The following is a 27,291-nucleotide window of genomic DNA, read 5'->3' on the forward strand; positions in this document are numbered from 1 at the left end:
ACTATATCTCTAACAGACAAGAGACAATTAAAATTGGTTTCAGCTTGTCAGAACCTTCAGTCTCAATCATTCCCTTCAGTAGCTATGTGCATGTAAGTTTTAGGTCTCATGACTGCAGCATCGGACGCGATCCCCTTTGTTCATTTTCATATGAGACCTCTCCATCTTTGTATGCTGAATCAATGGTGCAGGGATTATACAAAGATATCACAATTGATATCCTTAAATCTCAATGTTCGACTCTCTCTGACTTGGTGGTTAGATCGCCATTGTATAGTTCAAGGAGCTTGTTTTGTGTGTGTTTTTTTTTATTGTGGATTAATTTTTTCAGCGGAAAATGGCTGTTATTATTTGTATCCCTCCTTCTCTAGTCACTCTTCTGTGGAGTTCCACATCTTGGGTATTACTATCCCATATGTCACTAGCTTATGGACTCTTGCCAATTACATGAAAGAAAACATAATTTATGTAAGAACTTACCTGATAAATTCATTTTTTTTCATATTGGCAAGAGTCCATGAGACCCACCCTTTTTATGATGGTTATGATTTTTTGTATAAAGCACAATTATCTTTCCAGTTCCGTTTTTTGATGCTTTTTACTTCTTTCTTTATCACCCCACTACTTGGCTATTTGTTAAACTGAATTGTGGGTGTGGTGAGGGGTGTATTTATAGGCATTTTGAGGTTTGGGAAACTTTGCCCCTCCTGGTAGGATTGTATATCCCATACGTCACTAGCTCATGGACTCTTGCCAATATGAAAGAAATGAATTTATCAGGTAAGTTCTTACATAAATTATGTTTTTCACATATATGACTGGCAGTATAGAGATTTTTTTCTACTAATTGTATATTAAGATTCGACGATATATTAAGTGATGTAATATTTTATCCACAGTGTTAAATCTCTACTCATTTTATTTGGAGGTAAATCTGTCTAAGAGGTAGGAGCATATGATGAGTGAAATAAAAAATAAATGTATTTTTGTAGGTTTGAAAAGAGGATATGTTTTATGGGTTAAAATGGAACAAATGGGTTAAAATAATCATTTTAATTTGGTACATTTCTTTTTAGGAATATAGCAAAAACATTTTTACTTACGGAGAGATTGCACAGCTGTATGTATAAACGTGATTTCCAGTAAATTGTAAATCACATCGAACCACATTGTTGGAATAATCAGACTCTGGTACCAAGTAGCTTGGGTTTACACTAACCTGTTAAAAAAAAGAAGTATGTTATAGTTTTGTATTGTGTGTGGATTCTGTGAAAGAGCTGTGTAAAATAAAGGGATACCTTTAGAATGTAGTTGCCTGGTTTCACATCTGTGATGTCAATCCACTGACAATCAATATCTGCATTGTAAGTATCATAACAACCAGGGCTGAGTCCCTAAATGCAAAGAAAAAATATAAATCATTTCAGCTATAGGAAGAGGCTTCATTTGCAACTTTTGCCTTAAGGAACAGTTATCCTTACCGAATTGTATTAATACCACACCATCAATAGATTATTGTGCACCATCAATAGATTATTAATAATAATAATTGTATGGAACAATTATTTAAATGTTTTATATTCTGTACATAATCATCTGATTAAAAAAAGAAATATATATTTTAAAGTTCCCTCTTGCCTTCTTAATACAAGGAGAGTCCACGGCTTCATTCCTTAATGTTGGGAAATACTGAACCTGGCCACTAGGAGGAGGCAGACACCCCAGCCAAAGGCTTAAATACCTCTCCCACTTCCCCTATCCCCCAGTCATTCTTTGCCTTTAATCGCAGGAGGATGGCAGAGAAGTGTCAGAAGATTTTGGAGTTGTTCCTCAGGAGGGATATATGCCTTTGGTTATGGAACTGGAGTTTTAAGTAGTCTTGTCAGCCTCTCAGTGAGAGCATTGATGAAAGTTAGAGTTTGGAGATGCAGGGAGAGTCTTTCTGCGAACCCATCCAGACTGCCTGCTAACAGCTCCTTAAGCAACCAGTGTTGACGAGTTTCACTGTCTGCTTTCTTCACTAAAGTCCATGTTAGGAGCGATGCTACAAGACTGTCACACTTGAGAGGCTGTATTTCTGTTCCACAGCATGGAATCTAATAAGACCGTTTCAATTTTTACTTATGTTGAAATTGCTGAAGAAAGGGCAAAGTATGACTCCTTTTATCTTTATAGAATCATGAGTTAATATCTCCGGAGGGAGGGAGGTTATTGAACAGTGGGGGTTAATCAAATGTGTTTTCTTTGATTTATGCTACTTATATGTGGGATTTATTTTTTGGGCTCATAGACTGTTGTTATGTGGTAACGGAACATACAGGTGTTTTACTTTCACTTTCAACGCTGCGCAGCTTAATAGCATTGTTGCGCTTTTCTCATAGCAAGGACAGTCCTTCATTGCGCACCACGTGACCGGGTGTGGTCACACCTTTGTTTTCTCTCTCCTGACCGAGCTAGCTGTCAGAGAGGTTGCTTCATCTCTGGGTGCCTGGGTCTAGGAGGTGGTGAGTGCCACAGTCATTGAGGGTATATAGGTGCCATTTTTGAGAAAAATAAAAGTTCATTTATTTGTATCCTACTGTTGTTAGCGCAAGCTATGGAGGATCCTGATATGCTTGAGGGTACTCCCTCTATTCATAAAAGTAATACCTGTCTATATTGTGAGGAGGCCTTGGTGTGCCTGCCCTCTCAACTATGTTCCATATGCATCAACAAGGTTATTTTGTCTAAGAAGGTTAACCCCTTTAGTACAACTGAGCCGTCCACCTCTGAGGACTCGCCGTCCCGTGAAGTGCATACCCATCAGTCATCTCCATTGTCTCATGCAGCTTCCCGTAGCACGCCTGATCCTCCATCTGGAGGGAGCCTTTTACCATCAAACTTTACCGCACAGTTAAAGATGGCGGTGTCTGAGGCCCTTAGTGCTTTACCTCGCTCTGCTAAGCGCAAGCAAAAGGTTAAACATAGCTCTCCAGTCCAGAGGACATCCAGTGCTTTACTTGATTTATCTGCCTTTAAGGTATCACAGAATGTGTGACATTTCTGGATTGGAGTCTGCTACCTCTAGGCCTCTGGCTGCGGAGGAGCCAGCCTTTAGGTTTAAGATTAAACACCTACGTTTTCTTCTAAAGTAAATTAGAGGTTCCAGAGACCAGGAGACCAAGTTGCCTGATAAACCTCTGATCCCTAAATTAGACAGAGTGTATGAGGACAGGGTAGTGCCGCTAACCTTTCCTGTACCCGTAAAAATGGTGAATATTATTAAAAACTAATGGGATAGAATTGGATATTCCTTTTCCCCTTTGTCTGCCTTTAAAACAAAATTCTCTGTCCCAGACTCTCAGCTAGAGTTGTGGGGTTCGGTCCCTAAGGTGGATGGTGCTATCTCCACGTTAGCTAAGTGTACTACTATCCCTCTTGAGGATAGCTCATCTTTTAGAGTGCCGATAGATAAGAAAATGGAAACTTTTCTCAGGAAAATGTTTTAGCATACGTGTTATTTATTTCAACCGGCAGTGGCTGTGGCTTCGGTTGCTGGAGCTGCGGCCTACTGGTAAGACTCCTTAGCGGAATTGATAGAGGTAGAGGGTCCCCTCGACGTTATTCAGGAAATATTAAGGCTTTGAGAATTGCTAATTCTTTTATATGTGATGCAAACATGCAGATTATTCGCCTGAATGCTAAAATCTCTGGTTTCTCAGTGCAGACATGTCGGGCGCTCTGGCTGAAGTCCTGGTCTGTGGACATGACTTCTAAGTCTAGACTACTTTCCCTCCCTTTTAAGGGAAACATTTTATTTGGTCCAGGCCTGGACTCCATTATTTCCACGGTTACAGGGGGCAAGGGTGCCTTCCTACCGCAGGATAAAAAGAACAAATCTAAAGGACAAGGATATAATTTTCGTTCTGAGAAGTCCCAACGTCAGCAGTCCTCCTCTAAGCCTGAGCAAACTAACAGCACTTGGAAGCCTGCTCAATCCTGGAATAAATCCAAGCAGAACAAGAAGCTTGCCGAGAACAAGTTGGCATGAAGGGGCGGCCCCCGATCCAAAGCTGGATCGTGTAGGGGGAAGACTGTTGCTGTTTTCAGATGCTTGATCCAGGGACGTGCAGGATCTGTGGGTCCTGGAGGTCATAGCTCAGGGATACAAGATAGGTTTCAAATCTCATCCACCCAAGGGCAGATTTCTCCTCTCAAGCCTGTCTTTAAAACCAGAACAGAGGGAAGCCCTTCTGGGGTGCGTGCAGGATCTGTCCTCCTTAAGGGTCATTTTCCCGGTTCCTATCGCAGAAAGAGGTTTGGAATAAAACTCATACTTGTTTGTGGTCCCAAAGAAGGAGGGAACTTTCCGCCCAATTCTGGACCTAAAGTGCTTAAACAAGTTTCTAAATGTCCCCTTTTTCAAGATGGAGATAATAAGGTCCATTCTTCCTCTAATTCAGGAAGGACAGTTCATGACCACTATAGATCTGAAGGATGCCTACCTTCACGTTCCAATCCACAGGGACCACTTTCAGCTCCTAAGGTTTGCGTTCCTGGATCAGCACTTCCAGAGGACCATTCAGTTTATCTTCTCTCTCTTCTTTGATCACATGAGTTCTCTCATCCCAAGCACCAGGGTAGAATTCCTGGGCACTATAATAGATTCAGTATCCATGACGATATTTCTAACCGACCAGAGATGGTGCAAGCTAGCTTCGGCATGTCTTGCCCTCCGGACCTCCTTAAGGCCATCTGTGGCTCAGTGTATGGAGGTAATTGGTCTCATGTTGTCCAGCATTGACATAATTCCTTTTGCCAGGTTCCGTCTCAGACTGCTACAGCTGTGCATGCTGAGGCAGTGGAACGGCGATCATTCGCATCTGTCTCAACAGATTTCCCTGGACAACCGGTCAAGAGAATTGCTCTCTTGGTGACTCTGTCCAGATCATCTGTCCCGAGGGACATCCTTTCTCAGACCATCCTGGGAGATTGTGACTACGGACGCGAGCCTCTCAGGATAGGGAGCTGTTTGGGGTGCCAAGAAGGCACAGGGCCTGTGGTCGCAGGAGGAATGCTCCCTCCCGATCAACATTTTGGAACTTCAAGCAATCTACAATGCTCTGAAGGCTTGGGCTCTTCTGGGTTCATCCCAGTTTATCAGATTTCAATCAGACAATATAACCTCGGTGGCTTACATCAACCATCGGGGAGGGTACGAGAAGCTTTCAGCCAGGGGAAGGGTCTCTCCATCCTGAAGTGTTTGTGGAGATATGCCTCAGGTGGGGGATACCGGAGATAGATCTCATGGCGTCTCGTCTCAATACCAAACTACCCAGATATGGGTCGAGGTCCAGGGATCCTCAGGCAGAGCTAATAGATGCATTAGCGGTGCCTTGGAGGTTCAATCTAATCTACCTTTTTCTGTCGTTACCACTCCTTCCTCGAGTAGTGGCCCGCATCAAGCAGGAGCAAGCGTAATACTGATTGCTCCATCATGGCCGTGAAGGACGTGGTTCGTGGACCTAGTGAGGATGTCATCTTCTCCATGGAGGTTACCTTGTTGCAGGGATTTACTGGAACAAGGTCCTTTTGTTCGTCAAAATTTAGATTCTCAGAGACTGACTGCGTGGAGATTAAATGCTTTGTCCTAGCCAAGAGAGGGTGTTCGGAGAGAGTTATTGATATTCTCATTCAAGCTCATAAGCCAGTTACTCGTCGCATCTATCATAAGGTGTGGAGAACCTACTTATTCTGGTGTGAAGAGCGTGAATTTCCTTGGCATAAAGTTAAGGTTGCCAGGATTCTGATGTTTCTCCAGGATGGTCTGGAGAAGGGGATTTTGGCTAGTTCCCTGAGGGGACAGATTTCGGAATTGTCTGTTTTACTGCACAAGAGGCTCTCTGAGCTTCCAGATGTTCAGTCCTTTGTTAAGACTCTGATTATGATCAGACCTGTTCAGATCTTCGGCTCCCCCTTGGAGTCTGAATCTAGTTCTTAAGGTTTTGCAACGGGCTCCGTTTGAGCCTATGCATGAAATTGATATTAAGTTGTCCTGGAAGGTTCTCTTTCTACTGGCTATTGCTTTGATGTGCAGAGTATCTGAAATTGCCGCCTTGCAATGTGAACCTCCTTATCTAGAGATTGTGGTCCCTTCCTTGTGTCCTAATCCTTCCTCTTCGAAGGAACGTTTACTTCATAATTTGAACGTGGTTCGTGCCTTGAAGTTTTATCTTCAAGCTACTAAGGATTTTAGACAAGCTTCTTCCTTATTTGTGGCATATTCTGGGAAGCGTAAGGGCCAGAAGGTCTCTTTGACCTCCTTTTCCTTTTGATTGAGGAGTCTTATCCGCTTAGCATATGAGACAGTGGGACATAGACCTCCTCAGAGAATTATGGCTCATTCTACAGGGAGTGCAGAATTATTAAGCAAGTTGTATTTTTGAGGATTAATTTTATTATTGAACAACAACCATGTTCTCAATGAACCCAAAAAACTCATTAATATCAAAGCTGAATAGTTTTGGAAGTAGTTTTTAGTTTGTTTTTAGTTATAGCTATTTTAGGGGGATATCTGTGTGTGCAGGTGACTATTACTGTGCATAATTATTAGGCAACTTAACAAAAAACAAATATATACCCATTTCAATTATTTATTTTTACCAGTGAAACCAATATAACATCTCAACATTCACAAATATACATTTCTGACATTCAAAAACAAAACAAAAACAAATCAGTGACCAATATAGCCACCTTTCTTTGCAAGGACACTCAAAAGCCTGCCATCCATGGATTCTGTCAGTGTTTTGATCTGTTCACCATCAACATTGCGTGCAGCAGCAACCACAGCCTCCCAGTATCAGACTTATTTATATATTTTGCTTTTAAGAGGATTTCCTATAAGCGTCTAGGATATTTCTGGTAATCAAAAATATAAGTAAAGGTTGTATTTGTATCAGAAGTGCTATCTCACATCAGATGATGTAGACTTAACCCCTCTGAAGTTATTATGTGCCAAATGAGAGTTGAGGTAGAGACACAAAGTCAGTTTTAACTCAAATAGGCAGGAATTTAATATAAGACATAGATAGGTAAGTAATGGATCAGAGATACAATGTCAATACTTGCAACAGGAATTGTATATTACGGCAAAAGCCCAGCATACAACCTGACTCCTAGTTCCCTCTTTAATGAGAAGACCGTTGCTGCAGAGATTTGGAAGGCAGTTGAGGCTTGTGTGTACGGAGAGTTTAAGCATACAGCGTCTCTCTGTGATGTGAGCTGAAGCGGTAGTTCCCTCTGAGCCGAGACCGGCAATAGCTGATGACGTCAGCGGGTGAGACACAGGCAGCGTATCACACGCTGTGAAGCACAGAACTGACAGGAAGATTCAGCACAGTGTCAGGATACAACGAAGAAGAGCTTGGAGCCGGATTGGCTCAGGATTCACAAAGGTTAGTGAAAACAATAATCCAGCAAAAGGAATGGTAATTGAGGAGTTTAAATAGGGTAGAGAGGATTTAAGGGGGCCAATAGGAAGAGGCAAAAGAGGATCTGACACATCCCCCCCCCAAAGAACCCACAGCGAGGGTTCAAGGACTAGGGCGATCCGGATTCCGGCGATGAAATAAAGTAACACAGCGAGGTGCTGATACAGAGGATGCAGGTTCCCAAGAATCCTCAGTATGATCATAGCCCTTCCAATGGATCAAGTATTCCAAGTGTCCTCTACGGCGTCTGGAGTCGAGAATAGACTGGACCTCATATTCCATATCCTGGGAGACATCATGTGAAACGGCATTAGATGGTAAATGACCATTATGACACGGTTTGATCAGGGAGACATGGAAAGTGGGGTGAATCCTGTACGAATCGGGGAGTCTAAGGGTGACTGTTGCTGGGTTTCTGATTGCCAGAATTGGGAATGGACCAATGTAGAGTTTACTCAACTTTCGCGATGGGGTATGCAAGCGAAGGTTTTTGGTAGATAACCAGACTAGCTGACCAACCTGGTACTGAGGTTGCGGAGTGTGTCGCAAATCATAGAACTTTTTATGGGATGCTTGAGCATGCTTGATGTTGTCCCGGGCAAAGGTTTCTGAAATATCATTGACAGTATCGTTAACTGTCGGATTTGGTGATGGCAAGTAAGGTAGGTAGTCAATTCTAGGGTGGATTCCATGATTGATAAAAAACGGACTGAAACCAGTTGATGAATTAGTGGCATTATTGTAGGCAAATTCTGCCAATGCAAGATGGTCAGCCCAAGATTCCTGTTGATTGGAACAGAAACAGCGGAGATACTGTTCCAACCACTGATTCGTGCGCTCAGCTTGCCCATTGGTCTGGGGGTGATAAGAAGTAGTGAGTTTTTGATGAACATGTCACTCGTTTGTTGTGCGGTGGGTGTGCCAACCGCCGGTAAGAAATGGGCCATTTTTGACAGGAGATCGACTACTACAAGTATGGAGGTGTAGGAGGAAGATTTTGGAAGGTCGACAATGAAATCCATTGCAAGATGAGACCAGGGGGTCTCTGGGACTGGGTAAGGCTGTAAAAGGCCTACTGGGAAAGTATGTGATGGTTTGGTAGTCGCACAAGTGATACAATGAGTGATGTAGTCGTGTACAGACGTGGTCATAGCTGGCCACCAGTAGTGTCGTTTAAGGAGATTCAAAGTTTTCCATTCTCCAAGGTGTCCTGTAAGAGGGGAGTCATGATGAGCATGGAGAAGAGTGGTCCTGTAGGTAGGCGGAATATAAAGTTGATCAGCATGGAAGTAAAGACCATTAAGTTTCTTATGGAGCAGATGTATAGGTTTCGTGGGATCCTCAAGCTGAGATTTCTGGAAGGCTGGATCTGAGTTAACAATCATGCCTAAGAATTTTGAACTAGGGATGATAGAGGTTGGGTTGTCAGTCAAAGGTGGTCTAGTGTCTCTTCTGGATAAAGCGTCAGCCTTACCATTGCGGATCCCAGGGCGGTACATGATGACAAAATCAAAGCGGGAGAAGTACAAGTTCCACCGAAGTTGTCTGGCAGACAACGTCCTGTTTTGTTGCAAATATTGCAAATTTTTGTGGTCTGTTATAATGATAGTGGGAAACTTGGCACCTTCCAAGAGGTGTCTCCACTGGTCAAAAGCAGATTTTATTGCTAGCAGTTCTTTCTCCCCAACGGGATAATTTCGTTCAGCTGGAAGCATGAGCCTGGACAAATAAGCCACAGGATGCATAGAGTCAGTGAGCGATTGTTTTTGTGACAGCACTGCCCCAGAGCGTAATCTGAAGCATCGACCTCAACTATATATTGCAATTCTGCATCAGGGAATATAAGTATTGGTGCGGTGGTGAAGTCAGTTTTTAATTTCTCAAAAACCTTCTGACAGTCTGAAGTCCAGTTGAATGGTTGAGATTGTTTTGTTAGGTGAGTAAGGGGTCTGGCAGTATGAGCGAAGTTTTTAATAAATTTACGATAAAAATTCGCAAAACCGAGGAATCATTGCACCTCTTTTCTGGTTTTTGGGGTTGGCCACTGAATGATGGCTTGGATTTTAGAATCATCCATCTTAATGCCTTTATTAGATATGACATAGCCTAAAAATGCGACTTGTGAGCTATTAAACTCACATTTTTCTAATTTTGCATACAATCTGTGTTCACGGAGCCGTGCTAGTACAGTTCTTACATGTGTGATATGTTCTTGTTGATTGTCAGAAAATATAAGTATATCATCTAGATATACAACGATGAAATTATCTAAAATGTCTTTAAATATATCATTTATGAAGCACTGAAATGTAGCTGGAGCATTACACAACCCGAAAGGCATGACTGTATATTCATACAGGCCATAACGAGTTCTGAAAGCTGTTAACCATTCATCTCCAGCCCTCATTCGTATGAGATTATAAGCCCCCCGAAGGTCCAACTTTGTGAAGACCTTTGCAGTACGTAATCTCTCAATTAGCTCAGGAATGAGCGGTAAGGGGTAGCGATTTTTCTTAGTTCTCTTATTAAGCTCCCTATAATCAATGATAGGCCTAAGTGACTGGTCTTTGTTCTTTACAAAAAAGATACCAGCCCCAGCTGGAGAGGTGGAGGGTCTTATAAAACCCTTTGCTAGATTTTCTTGCAAATAAAGTTTTAAATGATCTAGTTCGGGTTTAGAGAGTGGATATATGTGACCTACAGGTATGGTTGCGCCTGGCAATAAGTCGATAGGACAGTCATATGGCCTATGTGGTGGGAGTGTTTGTGCATCAACCTTGTTGAAAACATCTTGAAAATCAGAATAATCGTCTGGTATTGTGATGGTGGTTGAGAGTAAAATGTTGTTAATGGGGTAGCATGTCTGTGAACAATATGATGAAGATAGATTAACAGTCATATGCTCCCAATCAAAATCAGGTTTATGTATTTGTAACCAGGTGAGCCCAAGGATAATAGGGAAAAGGGGACTAGGTATAACGTCAAAGCTAATTGACTCCCGGTGACCAGTGTTAGAGTGCATAAGTAAAGGTATGGTTTCTAAAGTTATGGGACCTGTTGAAAGAGATGAGCCATCCACCAAATTAATAGAGACAGGAGACTGTTTTGCTTGTGTAGGTATTTTATTACTATTTACAAGATCGAAATCTATATAATTCCCTGATGCACCAGTATCGATAACTGCGTCAATCCTTATACTGTGTTGATCCCACTGTAAGGTAAGAGGTATAGATATATGAGGTGGTGTTAACTTTGTAAATGATAAAGTAAGAGTATTTGTAGTATTCTTACCTAATTTCGTATTCTTTAACAGAGGACAGGCATTCACATCATGCTCTGGGGCAGCGCAGTACATGCACAATCTATGTGCTCTTCTTCTTCCTTTTTCCTCTGTTGAGAGGGGGCCTCTAATAAAGCCGATATCCATGGGAGATTCAGTCTCCTTAGGAAGAGTTGAGGAAGGATTGTAGCGTCTGTAAGAAGCTGGTGGGTTGTTTGCCCTTTCTTGTTTGCGTTTGCGCAACCTTCTATCAATAGTGGTACAGTGGATGAACAAATCTTCCAATCTCTCTGGGACACCAGTGCGAGACAGTTCATCCTTGATGTCCTCAGAGAGCCCAGCTCTAAATTGGTGTTTAAGTGATGGTTCATTCCACTTAGAATCAATTGCATATATTTTAAACTGTGAGATGTCATTCTCAACTGGTTGTCTGCCTTGTCGCAGGGCCCTAAGAGAGGTTTCTGCGGACTCCTGTTTAAATGGATCATCATAAAGTAATGAAAATGCTGTTAAGAATTCCTGTATGGAATTTAATATGGGGTTTTGTGTTTCAAACAGGCTGTCCGCCCAAGCACGGGGCTCACCCCTCAAATAAGAAATTGTTGTTAGTACCTTTATTCTGTCATTATTATATGTTCTTGGTTTAAGTTCAAACAATAAGAGACAAGCGTTTCTAAACTCTTTAAATGTAGCTCTATTACCAGTGAATTTGTCTGGCAATGAAACCTGAGGCTCAGGGAGTACTTCTGTATGTGCAGGTTTAGCTGTATAGAACTCTCTAAAACAATCTTTCAGTACCTGGTTTTCAGTTTGTACCTCCCTGAGTGTTTGAGTGATAGTATCCATACGTTGTGAAAGAGAGGTAACCTGGTTTGCTAATTCATTCACATCCATAATTGCTTATAACCTCTAATTTTAGGCTGGATTATTATATCAGACTTATTTATATATTTTGCTTTTAAGAGGATTTCCTATAAGCGTCTAGGATATTTCTGGTAATCAAAAATATAAGTAAAGGTTGTATTTGTATCAGAAGTGCTATCTCACATCAGATGATGTAGACTTAACCCCTCTGAAGTTATTATGTGCCAAATGAGAGTTGAGGTAGAGACACAAAGTCAGTTTTAACTCAAATAGGCAGGAATTTAATATAAGACATAGATAGGTAAGTAATGGATCAGAGATACAATGTCAATACTTGCAACAGGAATTGTATATTACGGCAAAAGCCCAGCATACAACCTGACTCCTAGTTCCCTCTTTAATGAGAAGACCGTTGCTGCAGAGATTTGGAAGGCAGTTGAGGCTTGTGTGTACGGAGAGTTTAAGCATACAGCGTCTCTCTGTGATGTGAGCTGAAGCGGTAGTTCCCTCTGAGCCGAGACCGGCAATAGCTGATGACGTCAGCGGGTGAGACACAGGCAGCGTATCACACGCTGTGAAGCACAGAACTGACAGGAAGATTCAGCACAGCGTCAGGATACAACGAAGAAGAGCTTGGAGCCGGATTGGCTCAGGATTCACAAAGGTTAGTGAAAACAATAATCCAGCAAAAGGAATGGTAATTGAGGAGTTTAAATAGGGTAGAGAGGATTTAAGGGGGCCAATAGGAAGAGGCAAAAGAGGATCTGACACCCAGACACTGTTCAGAGAGGTGTACTGTTTTCCCTCCTTGTAAATCTCACATTTGATGATGGACCACAGGTTCTCAATGGGGTTCAGATCAGGTGAACAAGGAGGCCATGTCATTAGATTTTCTTCTTTTATACCCTTTCTTGCCAGCCACGCTGTGGAGTACTTGGACGCGTGTGATGGAGCATTGTCCTGCATGAAAATCATGTTTTTCTTGAAGGATGCAGACTTCTTCTTCCTGTACCACTGCTTGAAGAAGGTGTCTTCCAGAAACTGGCAGTAGGACTGGGAGTTGAGCTTGACTCCATCCTCAACCCGAAAAGGCCCCACAAGCTCATCTTTGATGATACCAGCCCAAACCAGTACTCCACCTCCACCTTGCTGGCGTCTGAGTCAGACTGGAGCTCTCTGCCCTTTACCAATCCAGCCACGGGCCCATCCATCTGGCCCATCAAGACTCACTCTCATTTCATCAGTCCATAAAACCTTAGAAAAATCAGTCTTGAGATATTTCTTGGCCCAGTCTTGACGTTTCAGCTTGTGTGTCTTGTTCAGTGGTGGTCGTCTTTCAGCCTTTCTTACCTTGGCCATGTCTCTGAGTATTGCACACCTTGTGCTTTTGGGCACTCCAGTGATGTTGCAGCTCTGAAATATGGCCAAACTGGTGGCAAGTGGCATCTTGGCAGCTGCACGCTTGACTTTTCTCAGTTCATGGGCAGTTATTTTGCGCCTTGGTTTTTCCACACGCTTCTTGCGACCCTGTTGACTATTTTGAATGAAACGATTGATTGTTTGATGATCACGCTTTAGAAGCTTTGCAATTTTAAGAGTGCTGCATCCCTCTGCAAGATATCTCACTATTTTTGACTTTTCTGAGCCTGTCAAGTCCTTCTTTTGACCCATTTTGCCAAAGGAAAGGAAGTTGCCTAATAATTATGCACACCTGATATAGGGTGTTGATGTCATTAGACCACACCCCTTCTCATTACAGAGATGCACATCACCTAATATGCTTAATTGGTAGTAGGCTTTCAAGCCTATACAGTTTGGAGTAAGACAACATGCATAAAGAGGATGATGTGGTCAAAATACTAATTTGCCTAATAATTCTGCACACAGTGTACTAGAGCAGTGGCTTCTCTATGGATCAGATTTACACACTTTTTCAAAATTTTACAAGTTTGATGTTTTTGCTTCAGCTGAAGCAGCTTTCGGGAGAAAGGTTTTGCAGGCTGTGATACCCTCAGATTAGGGTCTGCCTCTCTTTTCATCCCTCCCGTTATCATTCAGTGTCCTCTAGAGCTTGGGTATAAGTTTCCCAACAGTAAGGAATGAAGCCGTGGACTCTCCTTGTATTAAGAAGGAAAACATAAATTATGCTTTCCAAATAATTTCATTTCCTTCTGTACAAGGAGAGTCCACGGCCGCCGCCCTTGTTCTCCGATGGGCGCACCCCTAAATTTTAAATTTCTTCTGGCACCTTTTATACCCTGATATTTCTCCTACTGTTCCTTGTTCCCTTGGCAGAATGACTGGGGGATAGGGGAAGTGGGAGAGGTATTTAAGCCTTTGGCTGGGGTGTCTTTGCCTCCTCCTGGTGGCCAGGTTCAGTATTTCCCAACAGTAAGGAATGAAGCCGTTGGACTCTCCTTCATAGGCGTAACAAGAAGCCGCAGGGCCCAGGTGCAAGAATCTAAGAAGGTTCTTGAAACTGTGGTCAATAAGGCAGTAAGAATTGTGCACGTGTATCCAGCACTCATGCTTATTCTCAGTGCAGTGCATTTGACATTCTACTTTTTTTTTCAGTTAAGTCATTTATTTATAAATGTATCTACAATTTAGGAAAAAGACAGAAAATTGAGTAGCTAACCACACACATTTTGGAGTCAGAGAGGAATAGAGAGAAACATTTCAAGAACCATGGCTCCCTGGCTTGTTGGGCTTTTGAAGCCCTGCTAAGTATTTCAATAATTATAATAAATATGATTATTTCAATAAAGTGCACAAAAGGACACCACTCTTAGAGATTATCAAATAATGTACTGCAACAATGGATTACAAAAAAGAAGATAATAAAAATGTGACAGTTTCAAACTACTTTCCAAGGTTGTTATAGCAAGCTTTTTTTGTGTGGCTCTGAGCCACAAATAGGTTCTTCTGTGTAACTGCATAATTAGTTAAAACATCAGGAATGGACTTTAAAATGCTTTATTAAAACGTAGACCTAGAAGTAGCACAAATCAACATCAATACAAACGTCTCTACTGTGGCATTAAAGATATATCAAATACTGTCTTTTTTATACACCGATCTTGTGTTAGGGTTTAAGTAAATACCCATAACCTGACTAAGTCTCTTATCCAATCACCTGTGTAATCATACAACTTCCGATTACAGTGGTGAATTCATAAGTCAAAATCATGTGATTAAACTCACAATAACAACTTACCTTGAAAAGTAGTTTGAAGGTGTCACATTATTATAATGTAATTTTAGTTAGGTGTACTATTACAGTGAAGGATTCGGTCACAACCTAGAGAGTTTTAATCACTATATTGATACATCACATTTATTACATTTGTTCATTTCTTCTTATTATTTAATACACTGTTATTATTATGTATTAATGGTAGTTAATGCACACAACCTATTCTTGAAAAAATGAATCTCACCTGAGTATGGGCAGTACATGCAAAACGCCTATAGTATCCATAATCACAAGAAGTGTCTTCTAGGCAGAAACTTGCTTTGTGACCTTCCGCAACTCTTCTTTGGGAACTTGAATCAAGTAATTCATAGTGACTAAATTCATCCATGCTGTGGTAATGTCTAGTTTGAATAATAGAAAAGACAGAAAAAAATTGTCTTGCCGTTTTACATATTTTTTTGAAACTGATGTTTTTTGCCATGAGAGATCCTCAGGTGTGCCGCGGCAGACTGACAACAGTGTGACATATTTTTTAAATTTTGCTTGTTTCAATATGTCATGTATAGTTTGTAGGAGGCATGGCATGACAGCACAGTACAGTGTGTGTGTATATATATATATATATATATATATATATATATATATATATATATATATATATATATATACTGTATATTTATATATACATACTGTATTAGGCTACAATGTGTGATTTTGTAAAATTTTGGGATGGTGGTGTGCCGCAGGATTTTTTAATGTAAAAAAGTGTGCCATGGCAAAAAAAGGTTGAAAATCACTGCCTTAGAGTACAAACTTCCCAATATATATTTTCATATAACCTGTATGCTGATGATACCCAAATCTACCTCTCTGCACTAGACCTATTCCCTTACTAACTGGTGTCCCTAAATGTCTTTCTAATATTTCATCCTGGATGTCCTCTCACTACCTTAAGCTAAATCTCTCCAAAACTGAGCTCCTTATTTTCTCCCCTTCTTCCAAAATCCCTACCCCTTAATTTTCTCTAAATTTTTATAATAACATCATTACCCCAACCCCACATGCCCGATTTCTTGCGGTCACACTTGACTCAGATCTCTTACTCCCCACATCCAGTCTTTGGCCAATTCCTGCCACTTCTTTAATGCTTGTGGGATATTCCTCTATCCGACCGAACTCGGCCAGTAGTCTTGTTATCCCAGCATTGAGCCGGAAAGATAGGGAATATCCCAGAGCAGAGAAAGTTAGTAAGATGAGGAAGGCAGCACTCACCACAGGCAGGGCAGTCCGCAACGAAAGAGCGTTCCAAGGACAAACCACTAGAATGGTCAGACATGGTTTGGCAACAGCAAAACAGTCCAAGGGCACACCACTAGAATGGTCAGGCAGGCAGGATTTGGCAACAGTAAAGCAGTCCAAGGACAAACCACTAGAATAGTCAGGCAGGCAGGGTTCGGCAACAAAGAGGCAATCCAGAACAACATGGGTTAATAAGCAGTCATACAGGCAGGGTTCAGCAGCAGTATATCAATCCAGCGATTTAGGGGTTAAGAGGCAGAGTAGTCAAACAGGCAGAGTTCAGCAGCAATAATCAATCCAGCAATTTAGGGGTTAAGAGGCAGAGTAGTCAGACAGGCAGAGTTCAGCAGCGGTATAACAATAAGGCAGTAAGAATAGTACGATCTATCACACCCAGGAGCACACAAAGTAACACCTATACTTGGGCAGTGATAGATCTTACAAGGAACACTTACATAGGCGTAGGATTCGTGCCACAAGCTTCTGACTGGCTTCAGAGAGGGAGAGGAGTGTGCGGCGATGACGTCAGTGCCGCACGCCTCCAGACCCGACACAGCCCTAGGCAACGAGCAGAGAAGGAGACGCCGTGCCCCTAGCAATGTCTAGAGCGACGCGGCGTGACAGCTTCCACCTCAAAAACATTTCTAAAATTTGCCACTTTAAATGCACTCTCTCATCATTTCCCACCTTGACTATTGTAACTCCATCCTTTTCGGCCTCCCTAGCTGACATTTATAATAAATGCCTCTGCCAGGCTGATCCTCCTTCCACGTTGGTCCTCATCTGCTGCACCTCTCTGCCATTCCCTTCACTGGCTTCCTCTAATCTCCAGAATAAAACAAAAAATCTTTAAAAAATGAAATTTCAAGGCTCTCAAGAACACTGCTCAATCCTATATCTCTGAGCTTGTCTCCAGATACTCCCTCCCGTCCCCTGCGTTTTGCTCATAACCTCCTCTCCTCCACTCTTGTTACCTCCTCCCATTCCCGTCTACAAGACTTCTCCAGACGGGCCCCTATTTTGTGTAACTCTCTGCCATGCTCCACAAGACTCTCCCCTAGCTTTTAAACTTTAAAGCACTCCTTAAAGACTCTACTGTTCAGGGATGCACACAATATACACTAACATTTTTTTATCTTAGTTCCTCTCCTCCTTTGGTCATATCTTTTAACCCCCTTTGAATGTAAGCCTACAAGCCTAGCTGTATTTTAGTTTACATTCATGAGACCTGATTTAAAACCGTAAAACTCTTGGCAGGGCCCTCTATTCCTTTGTCTCCCATAATTGTTACCTTGCATATTAGACCTATGTTTTTAGTGCTATGAAATCTGTTGGTGCACTACAAATAATAATAATAATATGCCTTGGGTATGAAAGAATACTACTCTGTCTGAGGCAATAAGATTTAACAGGATTATTGTTTTTATAACTTTTTCAATATAATACATTCTTATACAGATGTGTTTAAAGTGTTAAAGTTTACTGACAATGGGCTATCATTTGTGGTGTGCTATCATACGCACATTAGGAGTAGCGTGCATATTACAAGTTAAAAGTAAACCTGATTGCTTGACCGCAATGGAAGTTAACATGCGTCGGGATAATGCAACTGGAAAGCTCTGATTGACTGTTACGCTTGAATATAAATTTGCCAAGACACATCAAAAATATATGTAAAAGTACAGTTACACTCATAAAAACATCTAATAAAAATTATTAATAAAAAATATTGATCAAAAAAGTTATAAAGGCTCAAAGATATGAGGTCTCAGGTTTTAGAAGAAAAAAAAGACAGGCAAAGGGCTTTAATAATATATACATGTCTAAATATGTGTATATATATATATGAATGAGCTAATCAATATGCCCACAGCTGATCACAGTTGAAGCTTTGTGTGTGCCATTGAGAAGGTGATTAGCTACACCTGATTGAGGTTACAAGTAATTTTAGGAGTGGGTGATCCTTTTTCCAAAACAGTGATTCTGTTTTTGAATTGTCTTTATTTTTGTCTGACATGTTGGTGTTATATCTTTCACTTGGATGTTAGAAGTTGCACTGAGTAATTACAACTGGATAAACAAAAACTGTGCCTGTCTTTATTTCAGGCTGCAAAACAACAAAGTGTGATTATTTTAAAGGGGTTTGTCTTTTCAATACCCACTGTATATAGATATAGCTATATAGGTATAGCTATATATTGTACCAAAATTCCATCAGATATATGTAGAAATATGTATTTATGAATAAATAAATGAAACATTCTGCTATGTGAAGAATATTGGAATATGAAATAATCATATTTTCATGTCAGTTTAGCACGTGAGTAGGGTGTTTTTTCCACTTTTTTTGCTCCTTTCACGTTTATGGGGGAACACGTTAACGTGTGCTCGATATTCTAAGTTCAGCTTTTGCGAGCGTCGGGTTAGCTTGCAATCGAAAACAGTTTACTTTCAACTTGTAATATGAGCAAGACCCGAAGCACAAAAAAAGATTACTTCTAGGCAGTTAGTGAACGAGTTAAACGTGTAATCTAGCCCAATATGCTTTCATGCTTCAGTAGGATTGCACAGGAAGTAACTCTAGAGCTTTTCTGTTACATATACTGCATCTGTAAAATGTTCTGTCAGCTACTGACATGATTAATTTACAATATGTACAGAGAATTTAGATCTCACATGAACAAGCAGACATTTTATTTGTAATACAGAAAAAGTATCTTATTTTATAACTTTCATATACTGTATATGTAAATATTAGAATTATACAGATAACTTTTCCACTAGATAAGTACTTTCTTAGTGTCCTTGTATGGATTGGAGAATATGTGACTCCTATTTTTAATTTGTAATCGTGCATTTTTTATAGAGTAACAAAGAACATATTGGTATTTCATTATAATATGCAAGGCTATATCAATCTGCTAAATATTTGTATGCACATTATGACCAAACCAAATGTTATATTTAAAAAATGCTGGCTTACTATTGTACCATAGGTTTGTGGTTGCAATATTTGAAATAAATATATTTTAGGATGCTAACAATTTTTGTGAATTATCTGCTGCACAAACAGTGCTGTGATAAAAAAATGTGTGTAAGACAATTCAAATTTTACTGTCTGGAAACATATTTTCTTTAGATTTGCATTTTTATAATTTCCTGTTTCAAAATTTATGATAGCAATATGAAATACAGCACTTCCAAGGTTGAGTGACAAAGCTTAGACAAAACTTCTCCCTAAAGGCAAAGCAAAATTAAATGGAAATTCTTTTCTCGCCAACAATAAATTCCAGGCAAGTTTGGTACTGTTTTAGGAAGATTTATGTTTTATTCTGTATTGTCATCTTTCCTAATATTACTTTGAAAAACATGCTTATAGCCATCCTCTTAAAACTGATAAAATGAGGAGCAAGTTACTTAAAGGAAAATGATACCCAAATGTTGAGGCACTTGAAAGTGATGAATCATATCTGTACAAAGCTGGCTAGAAAATACATCTCATGAATATCTCCATGTAAGAAATTGAGATATTTTACCTAAAAATTTTCTCAGTAGCCACATTCCATTGTGTTACTTTCAACTGATTTCGTTTATGCGCATTATTTCCTTTTTACCACTTCTACAGTATATAAAACACTGCTAAGCAATATTTCTTATGATTATGTTAACTAATTTATCTAATTAATTACATCAATGCTTTTAAGAGATGTTTTTATTTATCTATCTATCTTCTGATCTATCAGTTTGCACCCTTTAAAAAGACATTTTACTATGTGGTACAACTGCAAATGCACAAAAAGCATATTTCTAAAATATCTTAGATATTTATGTTTATTGCATAATCATTCTTCATGTCAGATACTTCTAGGGTAGAATTAAACCTTAGATTGGTTATATCGCTTAATAAAATTAAAGGGCTATGATACCCAAATGTTGAAGCACTTGAAAGTGATGCAGCATAGCTGTCAAACGCTGACTAGAAAATAACAACTGAACATCTCTATGTAAAAAAGGAAGATATTTACCTAAAAAATTCCTAAGTATTCACACCCTATTGTGAAGAGACTTTAAGCAGCCAATCAGGATACTTGCCCCAGGACTTGCAAGGGAGTGTGCATCTGACATGTGCAGGCACAGTCATGTTATTTCCCTATTCAGTTTAAGGAAGTTTACTATGAAATCTTATGGGATTTCAGTGAAATCTCATGTGATCATTTCAAAGCATAACATGACCTCTGGACTGCTGATTGGCTATTTTCTTTTTTCACCTTGCAGCTAGACAGTAGTTGAAGTATAACTGTTAGCTGAAGAAATTTTGAGGTAAAATATCTTCCTTTTTCACTTAGAGATGTTCAGGTAATATTTTCATGTCAGCTTTTTGCAGTTATACTGTGTCACTTTCAAGCAATTTAGCATATGAGTGTTATGTCCCTTTGAACAAAAGCAAAATATATGAATTAGCCAATCAGCATTTCAAATCCAGGAAGTGCATCTATAGGCTATATATAACTTACTGATGACAGCTGTGCCATTCCCAGGAGTACCGAGGTCTGCTTGGCTTGAAGTCTGCAGTACCTTGATTTTTCACTCTTTGTGGAAATCGAAGAAGCACCCTCTGATCATAGTCCCGGACATCAGAGCGATATGCTGAGCTGTTATTAAAAAACAAACAAATACATATTTAAAAAAAACTTTCAAGACATATCGATAAGCTATGATCGCACTTGGCTAACATTAATATGTTCAATCAACATGTACAACCTTTAAAGAGACCTAAAACCCAAAAGTTTTCTTCCATGATTCAGATAGAGAATACGATTTTAAACAACTTTCCATTTTACTTCTATTATTTAGTTTGCTTCCTTCTCTGGTTATCCTTTGCTAAAAGGTTTATCTAGGCAAGCTCAGGAGCAGCAGAGAACCTAGGTTCTAGCTGTTGATTGGTGGCTGCATATATATACCGATTGTTATTGGCTCATCCATGTGTTTAGTCAGCAACCATTAGTTCATTGCTGCTCCTTCAGCAAATGATACCGAGAGAATGAAACAGAGTAGATAATAGAAGTACATTAGAAAGTTGTTTAAAATTGTATTCTCTATCGGAATCATGAAAGAACATTTTTGGGTTTCATGTCCCTTTAATAAATCTACCCATAATCAGATCGCATTGCTTTCCATTTCCATTTATTTCAATAGAAATAATACAGATTTTTATAAATTGTCAGCTATGGGGCAACATTGTTGCAGTCAAATTACCATGCAACCATACTCCATACAACATTACCTCAGGGATTAGGTTTCTACGGATGCCATTTTTCCCTGTATAAAAAAATGTTAAAATCAAATACCTACGGAGGTGACAGAGTTAACACAGCATTTCTCTCTGCAAGGAAAAAGAGTAAACACAACACCACATGCAAAGTGCATGCTCTCTGCCTTTTAAACATTCTTAAACTTACAAGTGACTGGTATCTAAACTAAATAAAATACAAAATATGAAGTTAATAAAATGCACAGTACGGTACATTTAATACAATACTATATTGCAATGCACTACACATTAAACAAATTCTATGGAGAAATACAGTACGTTCAGTGCAACATTTCTCTTCCATTAATACTTTGTAGTTCTGTCAGATATTGGGGTCGATCACAATTTAGCTGACAATGATCACAATCCCAAATTGCTTTTAAAGGCGTCATCTGAGAACATGTTTTTTTATCACTAACCATGAGAACATGTTTTCTGTTGGTAAGTTATTTATGTCAGCATCGAAAATTGAAGTCCAAATGAAAATGACAACTTTAATGGACATTTTGCAGGTCTAGATATTAAATTACAGGTCCTTTGATTGATAGCTTTGTAGTGTGTAATATTAATAAGTGACGTGTAAAATTACCCTTTTTTGTTCCAAAACTATAGGATATTATTGTCAGGTACTTGTAGAGCGCTAACAGGTTCCACAGTGCTATGAACATGGGTGTTATATAAAAAACAATTACAGGGATCAAATGGGTAGAGGGTCTTGCTGAGAGTTGCACTGTTGTAGTCGGCTGTTATGAAGGTGGACTACAAACAGCTGGACTCATATGCTTACATGCTATGGGGTTTAAGGGGATAGCAGTGGAGATAAGAAGGTTAGTGTAGGTTGTATGCGGAAGAAAACCTAATTTAGTATGTAGTCTTCAGGGAGCACTTGAAGCTTTTAAAACTAAGGGAGAGTCTTGTGGAGCGAGGCAGAGAGTTCCATAAGATGGGAGCCAGTCTGGAGAAATCTTGTAGATGGGAATGTGAGGAGGTAACAAGAGAGGAGGAGAGTAGGAGATCATGAGCGGAGCAAAGAGGTTGGGAGGGAGAGTATCTGTAGACAAGGTCTGAGATGTAGGGGGGAGCAATGCAATTAAGGGCTTTGTGTGTCAGAGTGAGAGATTTGTGTTTAATCCTGAAGGCAAGAGGAAGCCAGTGAAGGGATTGGCAGAGAGGTGCGGCAGATGAAGAGCGACGTGTAAGGAAGATGAGCCTGGCAGAGGTGTTAATGATTAATAAAGCCATTTGAACAAGGGCATGGATTTTTGATAGCTTATTTATATTGATAATACTGTAAAAGTCATTATACATTTTTAATTCTTAAGTAATTAAGTAGAAAGTGTTTTTTGGTTTTGCTTATTTTGGCTATAATCAAGAAGAACTGTGGAAATTAATATCTTTCAGAAGAACATGACCCCAACTTATATGATTCAAAAGATTGCACACTGTACATTGTCAAAGTACCAAGTTGTAAGATTTGCTCCAACAATAAAGCCGCTTCAATATCACCAACAATTTAAAAAAATGTAAAAATTACCAAAAATATCACAATGTACTCTTTAACATTACATATGGATATGTTTACATTTTTCTTCTTTTTTTAAGGAATATCATGAATTTCGCAACCTTTTTTTAAAATGATACGTTTTCCGTCTTCTTTTTTAAATAAAAAAAACTTGTACTATGAATGTACAACATGGAAACCAAAAAATAGGATCTTGCTTGTGTTGTGCTGTAACATTACAGAAATGTGAGTATTAACTAAATACAGCCATTTGTCAAAGGGTTTTCTAAATGTTCTAGGGGTTCTCATTTGTGGTTCAAGATCACATATATTTGGCTATTTAATACAATGAAATACATAAAATTGCCCTTCAGTTTGATAAAGACTGTCCAATGTTTTGTATAGGACCTTTTCTGGCAATATGATAATGAGTTTTCATTTCTTTAAAGGGACACTAAACCCAATTCTTTTCTTTAATGATTCGGATAGATCATGCAATTGTAAGCAACTTTCTAATCTACTCCTAATATCAATTTTTCTTAATTCTCATGCTATCTTTATTTAAAAAGCAGGAATGTAAAGCTTAAGAGCCAGCCCATTTTTATTTGAGAACCTGGGTTATGCTTGCTTATTGGTTTTCTAATTGTAGCCACTAATAACCAAGCTCTATCCAGGGTGCTGAAACTAAAATGGTCTGGTTCCTAAGATTTAAATTCCTACTTTTTAAATAAAGATAGCAAGAGAACAAAGAAAAATTGATAGTATGAGTGAATTAGAAAGTTGCTTAAAATTGCATGCTTTATCTGGATCATTAAAGAAATAATTTAAGTTTATTATCTCTTTAAAATAATAGAAAATGACTGACTGTGATTGGGTCAAATTTGAAAAGTGCTCACTGGTGTCAATAATTATTGAACACTGGGTTGTGATTGACCCAATTATTAATCACATTGAACACGCAACCTTTAGATAAACTACATCAATTTTAAATATTAACATTAAGCTACAGAGCAGGTTTAAACAATATTTTATTTTGAAAGATTGCAAAATAGTATCAAACTTTAATGGTAAGGTAAGATATATTGGGCTCATAAATCATAACATTTTTAATATATGGTGCATAGTGGAACTTTTGCCTTTTTAATTTGTTTTACTATTAAAAATGTCCAAGGAGTTATATTGGCAATAACAATAATATTCACTGGGGTTGCTGCACCACATACAGAGAAATCATACAACAAAGAAACCATTGAATGATATGAAAAATTTAATCTGGCAGAATGTGGGGAATTAACAAAACAAATATCTCTGCAGCAAATTTAAGAAACAACATTTTAAACAGAGCCAGATGTGTTGTCTACATATGGATAGTGAGTTATCTTACTCACATCAATTGCTTCTTTTAAAACAAAGGGACATTCTAATTCCAAAATATAAATGGTCTAATTTTTGCATTACTGATCGTAGTTTACAATGTGTTGAATCCCTTTGTGGAGTAGCACTCAGAAACCACAAGCATTTTATGTGAGTACAAGTCCTAAAGCCCATGTACACGGGCCATTTTTTGCAGTAAAGCGGTCCCACCCCTTGCTCTCTCTCTCTATCCCCCCTCTCTTTTGCTCTCTCTTTCTCCCCTCTCTTTTGCTCTCTCTTTCTCCCCTCTCTTTTGCTCTCTCTTTCTCCCCTCTCTTTTGCTCTCTCTCTCCCCTCTCTTTTACTCTCTCTCTCTCCCCTCTCTTTTACTCTCTCTCTCCCCCTCTCTTTTACTCTCCCCCTCTCTTTTGCTCTCTCTCTCCCCCTCTCTTTTGCTCTCTCTCCCCCTCTCTTTTGCTCTATCTCTCCCCCTCTCTTTTGCTCTCTCTCACCCCCTCTCTTTTGCTCTCTCTCTCCCCTCTCTCTTTTGCTCTCTCTCTCTCCCCCTCTCTTTTGCGCTCTCTCCCCCTCTCTTTTGCTGTCTCTCTCCCCCTTCTCTTTTGCTGTCTCTCTCCCCTTTCTCTTTTGCTGTCTCTCTCTCCCTCTCTCTATCCCCCCTCTTTAGAGCTCTCTGTCTCTTAGCAGCTGGCCCCTGTATCTGGCCCCGCCCAACCCCACCCGTGCCACGCCCTGCCCCGTCCGCATCAAACCCAGCCCGTCCACATCACGTCCGGCCACGCCCATGTCATGCCCACCCAGCACACCCACTCTGCACCCGTCTGGTCATGCCCACTCCACCACATGATGCCAGGTTAGTTGGAAGGCCAGGTGTGTTTGTCCTCGCGCGCATGACAGCTTCGGACAAACACACTTGGCCTTTTATTATATAGGATGTGCTGCTGCCGCTTATGATTGGTTCACCAGTTGTTTCCAACTCTGGAACTACTATGCTTGTGGCTTCTGAGTAGGGCATTACCTATGTGTTTTATGTATCAGAGAATACACCTTAAATATACAAACATTTTTTTTTTTATTTAAGGATAAGTAAAATAGCCTAAATGTTATTTAATTATGTCATACCTCCCAACAAATGTGGTTAGGAATTAGGAACTCTGGAGGTTGAGGGAAATCGTTGCTGTTTTGTGGGGCAGCAAGGTTGGAAGTGGGGGGGGGGGGCACGGGTGGATAGTGGGCAGTATAATGGCTTTGTCTAGCCAATTAGTGGGAGTGTCTGGTCAGTCTAAGTGAAGTACTGCAAATTGGGACATATAGCTTCCTCAGGGGGACAGTGAGAGAGAGCTCAGAATTAGGGACTGCCCCTTTAATATAAGGTATATGTGTAAGGTAGATTAATAACAATTTTTAGAGTTTAAATTCAGTAGTTATTTATGTACTATAGGTGCTCAGAAAGTCACAAAAATATTAATTTTCTCAATATGATCATTTTCAAAGCCTACTTATTGAGACAGCAATAGAGGTGGCCAAGCGAATCACCTTTGCAATGGCATACAAGCAGCTAAGTCCCAATATACAGCAAGTTTTTACAGTTCTAACATAAGCAGTTGCAAAGAAAACACATTTTCAAAATGTTTGTGTTTTCAAGATGGCTGCCACACCATAAGACCAATACTTTCAACATGAACAGATGTAACTCTAGGTCACAATATATGGTCATACATCAAATTTCACAGCTTTAACCCCTTAATGACCGCAGCACTTTTCCATTTTCTGTCCGTTTGGGACCAAGGCTATTTTTACATTTCTGCGGTGTTTGTGTTTAGCTGTAATTTTCCTCTTACTCATTTACTGTACCCACACATATTATATACCGTTTTTCTCGCCATTAAATGGACTTTCTAAAGATACCATTATTTTCATCATATCTTATAATTTACTATAAAAAATTTTTATAAAATATGAGGAAAAAATTGAAAAAAACACACTTTTTTAACTTTGACCCTCAAAATCTCCTACACTTCAACAACTACCAAAAAACTCCCATGCTAAATAGTTTCTAAATTTTGTCCTGAGTTTAGAAATACTCAATGTTTACATGTTCTTTGCTTTTTTTGCAAGTTATAGGGCAATAAGTACAAGTAGCACTTTGCTATTTCCAAAAAAATTTTAAAAAAATTAGCGATAGTTACATTGGAACACTGATATCTGTCAGGAATCCCTGATTAACCCTTCACATATATATATTTTTTAAAAGAACACAACCTAAGGTATTAAACATGGAGTATTTTGACTCTTTCCATGCAACTATTTTACCACCAATCTATGCCAAAGTTTGGAAAAAAAAAAAAAAAATGGTGATTTTTTGACAAAATAGCAATTCAAGAATACATTTACTGAGAACGTTAAGGGTTACTGCCAAATAACACCCCAATATGTCTTCAGCAGCATCTCCTGAGTACAGTGATACCACCCATGTATAGGTCTGTTGGGTTCTCTGGGGGCTAAAAGGCCTTATTTTTAGGGGGCGCATTCCAGTTTTTTAATTTGGAATTTTCACATCTGTCGTCATGCACCCATGTCCTATTTGGGACATTTCTGAAGCCGGACAATGCAAATTACCCCCATCAAACCATATATTTTTAAAAAGTAGACACCCTAGGGTATTTCAAATGCTGGTATTTTAACACTTTGCATGCACTAATTCAACCACCAGTCTTTGTCAAACTTTTGGGTAGTCATTTTGGTGTGTTATTTTTCACACGCATTGTACTTTAGGCATGGATTCTCAGTTCCTGTTATATGTTACTGAGCAAAAACACCTCAATATGTGTTCAACAACAACTTCTGAGTACAGTGATACCCCCCATGTATAGGTGTGTCGGGTTCTCTGGGGGCTAAAAGGCCTTAATTTTAGGGGGCGCATTCCAGTTTTTCAACTTGGAATTTTCATATCTGTCATCATGCACCCATGTCCTATTTGGGACATTTCTGAAGCCG

The 27,291-nt window shown here is 39.5% G+C and overlaps 1 protein-coding gene across 1 annotated transcript in view; it reads right to left on the reverse strand.

Moving 5' to 3' along the window:
* The window catches only part of LOX (lysyl oxidase), a 117,658-nt gene that overhangs the window by 16,930 nt on the left and 73,437 nt on the right, over positions 1–27,291 (reverse strand). Inside the window, exons 3-6 of the mRNA XM_053700485.1 lie at positions 20,626–20,763; positions 15,057–15,213; positions 1,299–1,394; positions 1,104–1,219 (exon numbers count right to left, since the gene is read on the reverse strand). Of these exons, the coding sequence (XP_053556460.1) occupies positions 1,104–1,219; positions 1,299–1,394; positions 15,057–15,213; positions 20,626–20,763 (507 nt within the window). The remainder of the gene's footprint in view (positions 1–1,103; positions 1,220–1,298; positions 1,395–15,056; positions 15,214–20,625; positions 20,764–27,291) is intronic.

This window comes from Bombina bombina, chromosome 2 (genome assembly GCF_027579735.1).
Source record: "Bombina bombina isolate aBomBom1 chromosome 2, aBomBom1.pri, whole genome shotgun sequence".
Lineage (NCBI taxonomy): Eukaryota > Metazoa > Chordata > Amphibia > Anura > Bombinatoridae > Bombina > Bombina bombina.